The 12310-nt window shown below is 43.2% G+C and overlaps 1 protein-coding gene across 1 annotated transcript in view; it reads right to left on the reverse strand.

Moving 5' to 3' along the window:
- Positions 1 to 6525: 6525 nt before the first annotated feature.
- The window catches only part of TNFAIP8L3 (TNF alpha induced protein 8 like 3), a 45549-nt gene continuing 39764 nt past the window's right edge, over positions 6526 to 12310 (reverse strand). Inside the window, exon 2 of the mRNA XM_070378521.1 lies at positions 6526 to 8038. Within this exon, the coding sequence (XP_070234622.1) occupies positions 7476 to 8038 (563 nt within the window). The 3' untranslated portion in view covers positions 6526 to 7475. The remainder of the gene's footprint in view (positions 8039 to 12310) is intronic.

Consider the following 12310-nt stretch of genomic DNA (forward strand, 5'->3'; position numbering starts at 1 on the left):
CAGGGATGGGGGAGCCTGGTGGGCTGCCGTCTATGGGGTCGCACAGAGTTGGACACGACTGAAGTGACTTAGCAGCAGTGCAGTACAATTAGCAACATCGGACATCTTTTCATTCACTGTTGGCCATCTGTATGTCTTCTTTGGAGAAATGTCTATTTAAGTCTTCTGTATTTTTTGATCAGATTATTTGTTTTTTCAATATTGAGTTGTATGAGCTGTTTGTAGGTTTTGAATATTCACCCCTAGTTGGTCTCATCATTTGCAAATATTTTCTCTTATTCCATAGATTGTCTTTTCATTTTGTTGATGGTTTACTTTGCTGTGCAAAAGCTTATAAGTTTGGTTATGTCCCATTTGTTTGTTTTTGCTTTTATTTCTTTTGCCTTGGGAGACTGATCTAAGAAAATGTTGCTATAATTTATGTCATATAATGTTTTGCCTATGTTCGCTTCTAGCAGTTTTATGGTATTTAGTGTGAGGAAGTATTCCAATTTCATTGATTTACACATAGCTGTCTAGTTTTCCCAACCCCACTTGTTGAAGAGATTGTCTTTTCTCCATTGTATATTCTTCTCCCCTTTGCTGTAGATTAACTGACTATGGGTACCTGGGTTTATTTCTGGGCTCTCTGTTTTGTTCCATTGAACTATATGTCTGTTTATTGTGTCAATACCAACTACTTTGGTTACTGTAGCTTTATAGCATAGTCTGAAATCTGAAAGGGGTAGGCATCTATCTTTGTTCTTTTTTGTCAGGATTTCTTTGGCAATTCTGGGCCTTTTATGGTCCTATATAAAATTTCAGATTTATTTATTCTAGTGCTGTGAAAAATGTTATGAGTATATTAACAGGGATTGCATTAAATCTGTAGATTGCTTTTGGTAATATGGTCATTTCAATGATATTAATTCTTCCAATCCAAGAGCATAGAATATTTTCCCATTTCTTTGAATCATCTTCAGTTTTTTTATAAGTGGTTTATCGGTTTTAGCCTATAGGTCTTTCACCTTCTTGGTTAGGTTTATTCCTAGTGTTTTGGTTTTATTTTTAAGCTATTTGAGATGAGATTTAAAAAAAAAAAAAAGCTTTCTAACACAAAGGTCTTGAAGGGGTTCATTGATATGTCATCTCTCAGTGCATTTGGAAGTATTATTTCATTTAAATAATGAATAACTTATCTTCTAAGAAACCTACAGTACAGAAATGTCCAGAGCGTCTTCCCTTCTGTGGTGCTCAGAATGTGAAATTTTGGAGCTAGAAGGATTCTTGGAGATTTTGTGCAACGGTCTGCTTTTACAGTTGAGGAAACTGAAGCCCAGAGAGGTGAAGTATTAGGAAATCACCAGGTATTGGGCAAGCTGAGACTAAACCTCCTGACTCATGGCTGATTTCATGTTCTATATTTTCTGCTGCCTATGAAAGCTGAAAAGAAAACCCAAAATATTCATCTCCCCAGCCTTCCTCATCCCAGAATCAACAATCTGTTTCTAAAGTCAAGTTGTAACTGTTTCTGAATCACAGAGCAGGGGCAGCCCCAACCTATCACTGAGGCAGTATGACCCTCTTGGCAGGGATCCTGCTGCTGTAAGGGGTGCTGCTGCTGCTGCTAAGTCACTTCAGTCATGTCCGACTCTGTGTGACCCCATAGACAGCAGCCCACCAGGCTCCCCCGTCCCTGGGATTCTCCAGGCAAGAACACTGGAGTGGGTTGCCATTTCCTTCTCCAATGCAGGAAAGTGAAAAGTGAAAGTGAAGTTGCTCAGTCGTGTCCGACTCTTAGCAACTCCATGGACTGCAGCCCACAAGGTTCCACCATTCATGGGATTTTCCAGGCAAGAGTGCTGGAGTTGGGTGCCATTGCCTTCTCTCCTTCCATAACGTAGTCTAATTGTGGCTTCCCTGCTAGCCTCTTGCTCTGTGCCAAGCTCTGGCTCCCACCCAGCTCCTCTTAAGGCAGAGCCAAACCCCAGACTCCCTTGTCCCAGGAGCTGGTCCAGAAAGGTCTTAGAGTCAGCAAGAAGGAGCTCTATACCACAGCCTGGGGGGTCTGGCCACCCAAGCTCCGGCTTCCTGGGTAAGTGGCCAGGACTCCTCCTCTGTAGAGACATGCCCCAGCTCAGCAAACAAAGGACACGGTAGAAGAAGGATAGGTTAATCGTGGCACTGAGGAATATAGGAATATTGACTGTACCACCCCTGCTGGAGAGAGGTGTGAGAGTGCTTGCTCTGGCTTACCACTCTTTCTTCTGAGACTGGGAGGAATTCTGAGTGTCAGTGCCTTAAGTTCAGACAAGGAATAAGTCCCTGGGATCCTGGGACCACGTGTCTGACTAGGCCTCTGCACGTTGCAGGTGCTGCTGGAACTGGGAGGATGTGAACAGGTGCAGATGACTTCTCTTCTTCCCAAAGAGGCTTTGCAAGTTTTTTCCACTCTTCCCTTCCTTGGGAAGAGCAGTACCTGGTGTGTCCAGTGATGGCCTCTCTTGTGTCTTTGAGATTTATTATGAGAGTTCCCAGGATGGGTTGGTTAATTCTTTGATTATTTATGGTAGCTTTTTCTGGCCAGTTTTCAAAGGGCAGGCAGGACATGTGGGATCCCACCTTTTCCTGCAGAAGGCCTATGTATCCTCCAGACACAGGTTCACCTCTCAGTCTTTGAGTCCCCACAAATGAGTCTCCATCAAGGGTAGGGTAACAGTCATTCATTCTCTGCAAGCCTATATTTTCATAGGCTTTAGCAACATTTCTCAAAATGGAGAACTCATGGATGCCTAAGGTATGCCTGCAGACCCTTAGGGATGCTCAGGCCTGGTTAGAGAAACACATTAAGTTAAATTGTTTTCTTTCACTTGGGTTGGTCAATCAGCATGAACAACATTGTAAACACAAAGAGAAACTCAGACCCTGAAGGAAGATGGTACTACCTGATTATAAGGTAGTTTCCCATGACTCAGAAGGTACTGAGGCTAATTGTGATTTTTTTTTTTAAGTTGTCAGAATGAGACAAAAATTTAAAAATTCCTTTTTAGAACTCATGGAATTTTACCTCCTCCAAACCACTCCTGCTTTCCCAGGACTTTCATGGATTTCCAGATGCTATTTTGAGGAAAACGATTGTAGAAGAGTCTTTCCTCTATCCAGCAAGACCTCCCTCTGCAGCAAGAGCAAGAGATGGCCTTGTTGGGGCTTTGGTCCCATAGCAGGGTAAGACTAAACAAAGGTCACCCACTGACCACACAGTTCTGAGTTGACAGGGCCTTGGAAACCCTTTCTCCCAAGGCCATCTGATTTGTGACTGTATTGTCAACATCCCATTCCATTACTAGACACAGTTCACAGTTCAGTTGCTCAGTCATGTCTGACTCTTTGTGACCCCATGGACTGCAGCATGCCAGGCTTCCCTGTCCATCACCAACTCCCGGAGCTTGCTCAAATTCATGTCTGTTGAGTCGGTGATGCCATCCAACCATCTCATCCTCTGTCATCCCCTTCTCCTGCTTTCAATCTTTCCCAGCATCAGGGGCTTTTCCAATGAGTCAGTTCTTTGCATCAGGTGGCCAAAGTATTGGAGTTTCAACTTCAGCATCAGTCCTTCCAATGAATATTCAGGACTGATTTCCTTTAGAATGGACTGGTTGGATCTCCTTGCAGTCCAAGCTAGACATTTCCTATTAATGCACGGTCTTTGCATCCCAGAGTTGGTCTAGAATTTTTACTAAGTAGTTTTGCTCTTGACATCTGGGACCATGTTGATTTTTAAAAGCCCCCAGAATATTGGGGATGAGGGTATATAGGTCTTATTTGAGCTCCTTTTTAAATAAATGGATGCAAGAAGTTCATTGTAGCAGACAGTGAATGTACTGATTTGCCCCTGAAAATGCACAGATGGGTGAAATGGGAATTTGGAGAAGAAGCACAGATGGAGAAATCTTTTCATTTTGATTTGTCACTGAGCAGAGACCTGGAGTTGCTGAGGGTGTCAAGACACAGATGCAAACGCAGGGAGGAAGAGTGATACAGACACATGGCAGGCACAGCTGGCAGGGAATGTGTTTCTGTAGGGTTCAGACACACGAAGAAGGATGCAAGCAGGGGTGGGATGGACACTTCAGCACAAGTTCCTGGTGTCCTCCTGTGGGGACACAACCGAGTGCTATGGGATGGATGAAGACTCAGTGATGTCTCCAGATCAAAAACTGCTGTTTCCTGTCTCTGCCCTTGATGTGCTGAGCCAGGCATTTCTCTCTGAATTTTGCATGGGGCTTGATCAAGTGAGTGTTTTAGTACTGTTGCTTCTCTTGAAATCAGTTTTCTTTAGGGTGCCACCTAAATGTAGATATCGTAACTTTGCTTTTGTGGGTTCTCGCTATTAAAAGTTTAGTACAAAGTTCTGAGCACAAGGACTTCCCTGATAGCTCAGTTGGTAAAGATCCATCTGCAATGCAGGAGACCCCTGTTCAATTCATGGGTTGGGAAGATCCGCTGAAGAAGGGATAGGCTACCACCCACTCAAGTATTCTTGGGCTTCGGATGTGGCTCAGCTGGTAAAGAATCTGCCTGCAATGCGGGAGACCTGTGTTTGATCCCTGGGTTGGGAAGGTCCCCTGGAGGAGGGAAAGGCTACCCACTCTAGTATTCTAGCCTAGAGAATTCCATGGACTATACAGTCCATGGGGTTGCAAAGAGTCAGACAAGACTGAGCGACTTTCACTTTCTGAGCACAAATGTTACATCTTAAGAGTCTTGTTTTTAAAAGCATCTGCTGGTCTCTGTCACATTGTTTTCAACCAAAACAGCTTTCTAGGGGCACTAAGTGATGTGGTTAGAGTTGTCAGATAAACCAGTAATGAGATTCCTTGGCCACTAGATTGTTATGTAAAATATTGGAAATGTGTAGCTTTTTAGTTGGTTGATGAAATTCACCCACCACTTGAATTTACATGCCAGTGGTGTGTTTGAAAGGTATACTGGGGATGGAGGGTAGGCATTGACTATTTTTAGAGTTGTGGTGGGTTACTTATGCCTGGGTAGCTCAGCTCCCTGTGGCTATTGTTGATAAGGTGGAAATATACCCCACTGGCCTCGAGGTAGAGTGCCCCTTGCTTGGCTGCCTCAGTGGGGAAGCCAGAGGTGGTAGAATGTTTTGGTCTACACTGCGTTGTGCTTGCCGAGATCTGTTTGTGGAAGTGCTGATCCTTTTCTGACCAGCACAAGGAGGACCCCTCCTTCTGAGGCTGGTGGCTCAGAAACTGCTCAGCTTTGCTGTGCCCCCACCATGCTGTGACACGTGGAGGGGGGAGAACCTGCAGTTCTCTGTGACTGGGGATCCCGCCTTCTTTCCCTGCTGTCTCAGATGAAGAGGAGACAGTTCTGCCTATTCCTTTGGCAGGGTTGAGCTCTCTGGGTAGGTCCACCTACTTAGCGAAAAAGAACCTGCTTCTAGAGCCACCCGTCATATTAGAATGTGGTGCTTAATCAGACAAGTACACCAAGGCAGGCATGGAGGGCAATATGTGAAAATTTGGCTAGTGCTGGGCTGCTGGCTGCCTAGTTGGCATGTGGGCAGGAAGGAGCCTGTCACCTGCAGCTTCCATTGTGCTGTGCTTAGTCACTTAGTCATGTCCGACTCTTTGCGACCCCATGGACTGTAGCCCACCAAGCTCCTCTGTCCATGGGATTCTCCAGGCAGGACTACTGGAGTGGGTTGCCATGCCCTCCTCCAGGGGACCTTCCTGATGCAGGGATCGAACCCAGGTCTCCTGCATTGCAGGTGGATTCTTTACCGACTGAGCCTCCAGGGAAGCCCTTCCACTGGCACTGCCTAAATGACCAATGGCCTCCCCAGTCCAAATGTGCACAGGCCATCACTGTTCGGTCCTTGGGACTATGAAGAGGGGCTGAGCCACGTTTGTCAAACAGAAAGACAGGGGCTGACTTACCTACTCCCTGTTACCCACTAGACATCTTTCCTACGAACTAATTTTGAGTGCTGGTGGCTGAAGAACTTAACTGGATGCTTTATACTGATGTTGACATGAGAGCCAGTTGGGGTTGAATGGCCACAGTATGTTCAGCTGCCATCTTTTCACACTCGCCTACAAACCATCTCTTGATGCTCCTGCCAGAGAGAGGCCATGGGGCGGGCATGAATCATGGGGCTTGAGCTAATGGTAGTATTTTTGCATTATTATCAGATATCAGAGAAGCATAACAGGACAGAGGTGATGCTGGATGGGCAAGTCTCTTAAGGTGATGGCCTCCAGACAACATTATAAGGCATTAAATACTTTGTGTGAATGTGAGGATTTAAGACACACGGGGAAGGAGGTCACAATAGCTCCCCACTGAGCAAGGGCACAGGTCTCAGCCTATACCTGCTCCCCCAGGGGCTACTTTCCCTTCAGGTCTGAGTGGAAAGCTCTTACTCTTTATTTTCTTCCTCCTTTCAATCCCATCATTCTTAACACCATATCAAACTCCAAGGAATTTGACTTTTGAATCACAACTCAAAAACATCTTGTTTGAAGGATAATTCCAATTTATTAACAAACCAGAATAAACAGCACAAAATGACTGTGAAAGACCAAGAAAGACAGACAGGGGTTCATTCAGGCCAACTCTCCTGTGCATGCTGGGATAAACCTTCCCTGTGCCTCTTTGATGGTGCCCCTTAGATGGGGAAGGCCTGTCCTGCAGGAGCAGGGTGAGCACAGTTCTTCTCTGCTTCTGCCTCGTGGGTGGGAAACTCTCTCTCTACTCCCCCACCCCCCAGAAATTTCCCCTCTGCAGGACCATAAACCTGCACATCTAAGACTTGAAAAACATTTTTCCACTTTGCTGCTCTACTTTTTCACACCTTTAGATTTGTTTTTATGAATGAAATTGTGTGTTTGAAACAGCACATCTCGACACAGATTGCAAACCCAGCCCATTAGAAACTATTGTTCTTTTCTCCACTGCCTGATAGTCTAGATCCAGGTTGATCCCCACAACATGCCAAAGAGAAACTAGTAAGACCTCATATTAGAGTTATTAAAAGCATGAACATAGTCTCACTTGATCCTTACAGCAACCCTGGGAGGTAGGCAGGCAGGCACAGTGGTTCCAGGATCCAGAGAACAAAGTCATAACTGATGGAGTTGCGAACCAAATCTGTGTACTCTGACCCCTGGTCCAGGGCTCCTTCCACTCCACAAGGTGAACTGGGCCCACCCTGGTGAGCAGGGTGGCTTTTCCGCTCAGGAGAGATAAGACGTCCTTTGGGCTTGCAAACAAAGGAGATTTTAAGTACATACCTCAGCAGATAGCTCAGAGGATAAACACACCTGAGCTCAATCTAGCATCAACATCAGAGGGATGAACAAAACAGACATAGGCATCTTTGACAAGGGTTTCTTCTTGTTTCCTGATTCTCATGTGGAACACACTGGGTGCCCTAACATGAATGCAGCGAAGTCCAGGAGGAGGGAAGGCATTCAGAGGACTTTTTCATCTATCAGTTTATTGATTCCCTCACAGATCTTCTTGAGGTTGGGCCTACAGTCTCCATCCAGGCTATAAAGGGTGGAGAGGAACTCCACATCGGCAAAGTGGTTGAAGACATGATTGATGCGCCCGTGGGTCCTGGGTGTCAGGTGTCGCTGCACCAGTTCATGCACCAGGTCCTTGCACTCATGTAGGAGCTTGGAGAGCACGTTTCGATCGAAGGTGTATTCCACTTCATAGAAGCTGACGATGGTCATGGCGGTCTGGTTCAGCTTCTTCCTAAACTTCTCCACTATAACAACTTCCTCTGGGCTGAACTGGTTGTTCCGGTAGAGGATCCCGATTTTGATTGCCACCTTGATTAAGTCCTTCATGATCTTGTGGGCTTCCTTTTTGTTATGTATGTGCTCTTTGGTGACTTTGTAGAGCTCATCAAAGATCTCGCTGCTGGTATCATCAATCAGCATGTTGGCCACAGTTTTGCTGGCTATTTTGCTCAGAATCTTCTTCTGGGCTTGAAGGGCAAGGTTCTTTGAACTAAAAACATCAGGACCTATGGTAAGAAAAGAAATAAGAGTTATATAAATAGGAGAACCTTTGATTAGGTTTCTACAAGTGAAATATACTAACTTGAACTTATGTTCTTAGGGCAAAAATTCATGCCTTTGTAACCCATGACTCTTTTATGAAACCCCACCCTAGCCTGGTTACTCCACTGTCCTTGCCACATGATATGCCTGTGTACCTTCTTGAACCTTTTAAATTGTCCTTTTTCCTTTCTGGACATGGTCTTCTCATGTCCAGGCCAGATCTCATTCTTTTGACCTACTTCCTGCAGAAAGCCTCCTTGAATCTATTTGCTCATGGAAAACTCCCTACAATAATTATTGTAATGAAAACCATTCAGTTTTGCAACTTTACAGGAGGAAATTATTGCTTAGTGATAAGAATGTAGCACCAGTGCCAGCCCCATTCCTAGGACAGACCTGGGTAGTTGATCATGGGAGTGTTTTTTGACTGAGTCTTAGAATCCATATTCATTGAGTCTAAGATGTATTTTTTCACATTTGATGTCTTGGAAATAGTGATCTGTCTTATAGTCACTGTTGCCAGGTGGTAGTTGTGCTATGGTTGCATTACCTGTGTGCGCATCAATTTACACAATAGGAGACAGAGATTTGAAATAAAAGTCATGAGTACTCTTGAAAGAAATGTTGCCTCACCAATGCTCTTGATGACTGAGAACTACACTGTGTGGGAAACACAGACATCAATGCTCTGAGCAAAGATGCTTCCGCCAAGTAGTACCCTGAATGTGAGGAAATGTAGAAAAACCAAACCCAGTTTATTTCCCATACTTTCCACTTTATGAACAAATGAGAATAATATATGTTAAAGGAAATAACACTATGTATAAGAAAGTCTAAAAAGAATCTTCTAATAAGAAATTGGACACAAAACTCTAACCAGTAAGAAAGCAATCATTTGTAATTTAATTGGAAACATTTTCTTCTTTCTTAAGAGTATATAAAATAGCCTCTTGTAATTGATGGGGTCTTAGACTGGATGGAATACGCCATGAAGTTACCAGTTAGCTGAAACTGGTATATGAAATGAAACCCATTGGCCATCTTCATTCAACAGTATGTATGTGTATCCTTCTTATCTTCCCAAGGAGAATCAAGTTGCCTGAGGACAGAGACAGCATCTCCCAAAGCACCTAGTTACGTTCTGGGCACAGGGATGGAATGGCATTTGTTAAATTAAATGCTAGAGAAATTCTGCAGTATAAATTTCCCTTTGAGAACTGAGGGCTGTCTAGGATCCCAAGAGTTCTTTTCCAGCACTCTGTGGCTGCATGGAAATGGCAGGCAGCATGGACAGCCAGATGGCTACATATACCAGCTTTTGCAATCCTCTCTGGCCCCTCCTCATCTCAATCCCACCCCCTCTGCTCACCCTGGATTCATCCCTCAATGGAATGCCATTAATCCCTGGGTGCATAAGTCTCACAAACATGGACTCAGTAAATACTCAAACACAATTCAGACACAGGCCCCAGCTCTTCCTCCACCCGTATGCTCCTTCATAGACTGGCTCCTTCCCTCCCAGCTCAGCCCTGGGTTTTCCCAGGACAGCTACTCCTGCTCATGGACCTCTTCTAGCTGTCAGCCTCAGGAGCATGGCCTGGAGTGGGGTCACTAAAGTGGGATCAGTAGAACTAAAGAAGCAGGCACCATGGGTCTCCCATGGCCCCAGAAGGCTCTTCTGAATGTCTGAGAACATAGATTCTTCAAGTAACTTCAGAGTAAGTGACCCTGACACAGCCAGGATTTTCCCTTCAGCCTCAGTGTGAAGGGAAGAGATAGCAATTTTTGACTTTTCCTTACTGTGAGATTAATGCCCTTCCAGAGCTGGAGACAATATTCTTGCCCAGACCGATCATCTGCCATGGTCATCAGACCTTTGTGTAGATAACCTTTGTTCCAAAACATCACATTCCTCCTCCCCGTACAAATATTTACCAGCATTAAGGATATTTAAAAGATTGTGCTGCATGCTTTGAAGTCAATTCCACAGGAGAAACTTAAAGACTTTTAAGCTTTGGCTCTGTCACCAAAATAACTGTATGCCTCCCTAGGTGGTTATTCTGTTGGGGAACAATGGAATCCAGATGCATCTGTTCTGGAATATCAAAAAATGAGTCATTTCTTTGTAGACACAGTTCCCCAAAATTGAGAAGATATTTGAAGAACCACTATAGAAATGCAGCACAGAAGCAACTGACCAACTATGTGTCTGCTGGAATATAAGCTCTATGGGAACAGGGGTTTGTGTCCAAGCCCCACTGACTCAGTGGGCCCGCTGGACCCAGGCGGCCCTTGGCAGCTATTGTTGAATGAGGGAACACTGGCTCTGAGCCAGGCACTTCATGGCTTTATCCCTGAGAGCTGTGGTAAGCTGATGTATTTCAGATTCCAAAGGGCCATCACACCTTTTGCTCTTATATCTCCATAAGAATTTTGAAAAGCGAGTACCTCCTTGCATATTTTTTAACTTGACAACAAGTATTTTTCACCTTATGGTTAAACAGTTATACTTTCAAAATAGATTACATGTCTAGATATTTTAAATATTGATACTTTAAAATCAATGTGTTATTCTTTTAAAAGTGTCCAGTGTACACAGCACACACCACAGTGATATAACATCCATTATTGTCCATTTGAAATTGACAGGAGCAAGCTTTCCTTTAAAAATGAGAGCTGCTACATTGGTTTTTTTTCCTACTTAAAATTGTATATCTATGACATACAGAGAACTTTAACTTAGTATCTGTTTTTATGCTTGAAAATGTTTTATTTGATCAAGCCATCCATAATTCTCTATAACCAAAGGATACATAAAAATTGAGATTTAAATTAAAAGATAATTCTAGTGATCAAAATCTCCAATCCTTAAAGAAATTCCTTAAAAAGTTATCATTCTAATTATTTTGGGTAGAAGTATTAAACTGTTATAAATATTAAACATAAAAAGTAGTTTTATTGGACATGTACCTCCAAGTGAGATTAGTAGGGGCACGTCATCACTTTGACCAGGTTTTGCATGCCAGTGAAATGTATTCATATTTGTTCCAATAAGATTCTTTATGGGTGGGAACTCCATGATTGAACCAGTGGAAAGAAGGAAGGTTCCCTGCACTTTGACCTCAGATTGTTGTTCTGACAGTTGAATTTAGAAGATTATTGAAGTGAGAAAGAGGAGTTGGACTTAGATATCAAAACTCTCCTCATCTGCTCATTGCATGGAAAGTTTCTGGACTCTCCATGGTGCACACACCAATTTGAATCCTGCTCTTTTATAAGAGCAGTGTTGTTCCATGAGATGTTAAGTGCTGTTCTTTTTGGAGGAATAAAGAGTTTCTTTTTTTTTTTTTTTTAAGGTTTTACTCCATAATTATAAAATACTGGTTAAATTTCCTGTGTTGTACAATATATCCTTGTAGCTTATTTTATACATAACAGTCTATACCTGTTAATCCCCCACTCCTATTTTGTCCCTCCTCCTTCCCTCTCCCAAGGAAGAAGGTTACTATGGTAACTGATTGTTTGTTCTCTATATCTGTGAGTCTGCTTCTTTTTTGTTATATTCACTAGTTTGTTGTATTTTTTAGATTCCATGTATAATGGGTATCATACAGTATTTGTCTTTTTCTGACTTATTTTACTTAGCATAATACTCCCTGAATAAAGAATTTCTTGATCAAAAAAGGTTTGGAAAACACTAGATTAAGCAATATTAAACAGATTTCTTTACTATGAGACTTTAAAAATATTTCTTTAAAACATTAAGGTGTTTTATCAGCTGTCAGAGAGGGGTGGGTATAATTGGTAGAATAATGACCCCCCCAAAATGTCCACATCCTAGTCTTGGAATCTGTGCATGTACTACCTTACCTGGTAAAATAGACTTCATAGATATGACTAAGTTAAGAATTTGGAGATGGAGAAATTACCCCAGATTAGCCAGTAAACCTGATGCAATTACAAGACTCTTTATAAGTGAAAAGGGGAGAGAGAGTCAGAAGAAAGACTTGATGATGGGGGCAGAGGATCAAAGGGATGTAATGTCTGGCTTCAAAGATGGGAGAGAGAACTGCATCAGTCAAGGAACACAGGTGGCCTCTAGAAGTCGAAACGGGCAAGGGAACAGATTACCCTCTAGAGCCTTCAGAAAAAACGCAGCCCTGCTGACACATTGGTTTTCAGACCTATAAAATTCATTCAGGATGTCTGATCTCCAAAGCTGTGTGACGATAAAT

The sequence above is a fragment of the Bos mutus genome, chromosome 10 (genome assembly GCF_027580195.1).
Source record: "Bos mutus isolate GX-2022 chromosome 10, NWIPB_WYAK_1.1, whole genome shotgun sequence".
Taxonomy (NCBI): domain Eukaryota; kingdom Metazoa; phylum Chordata; class Mammalia; order Artiodactyla; family Bovidae; genus Bos; species Bos mutus.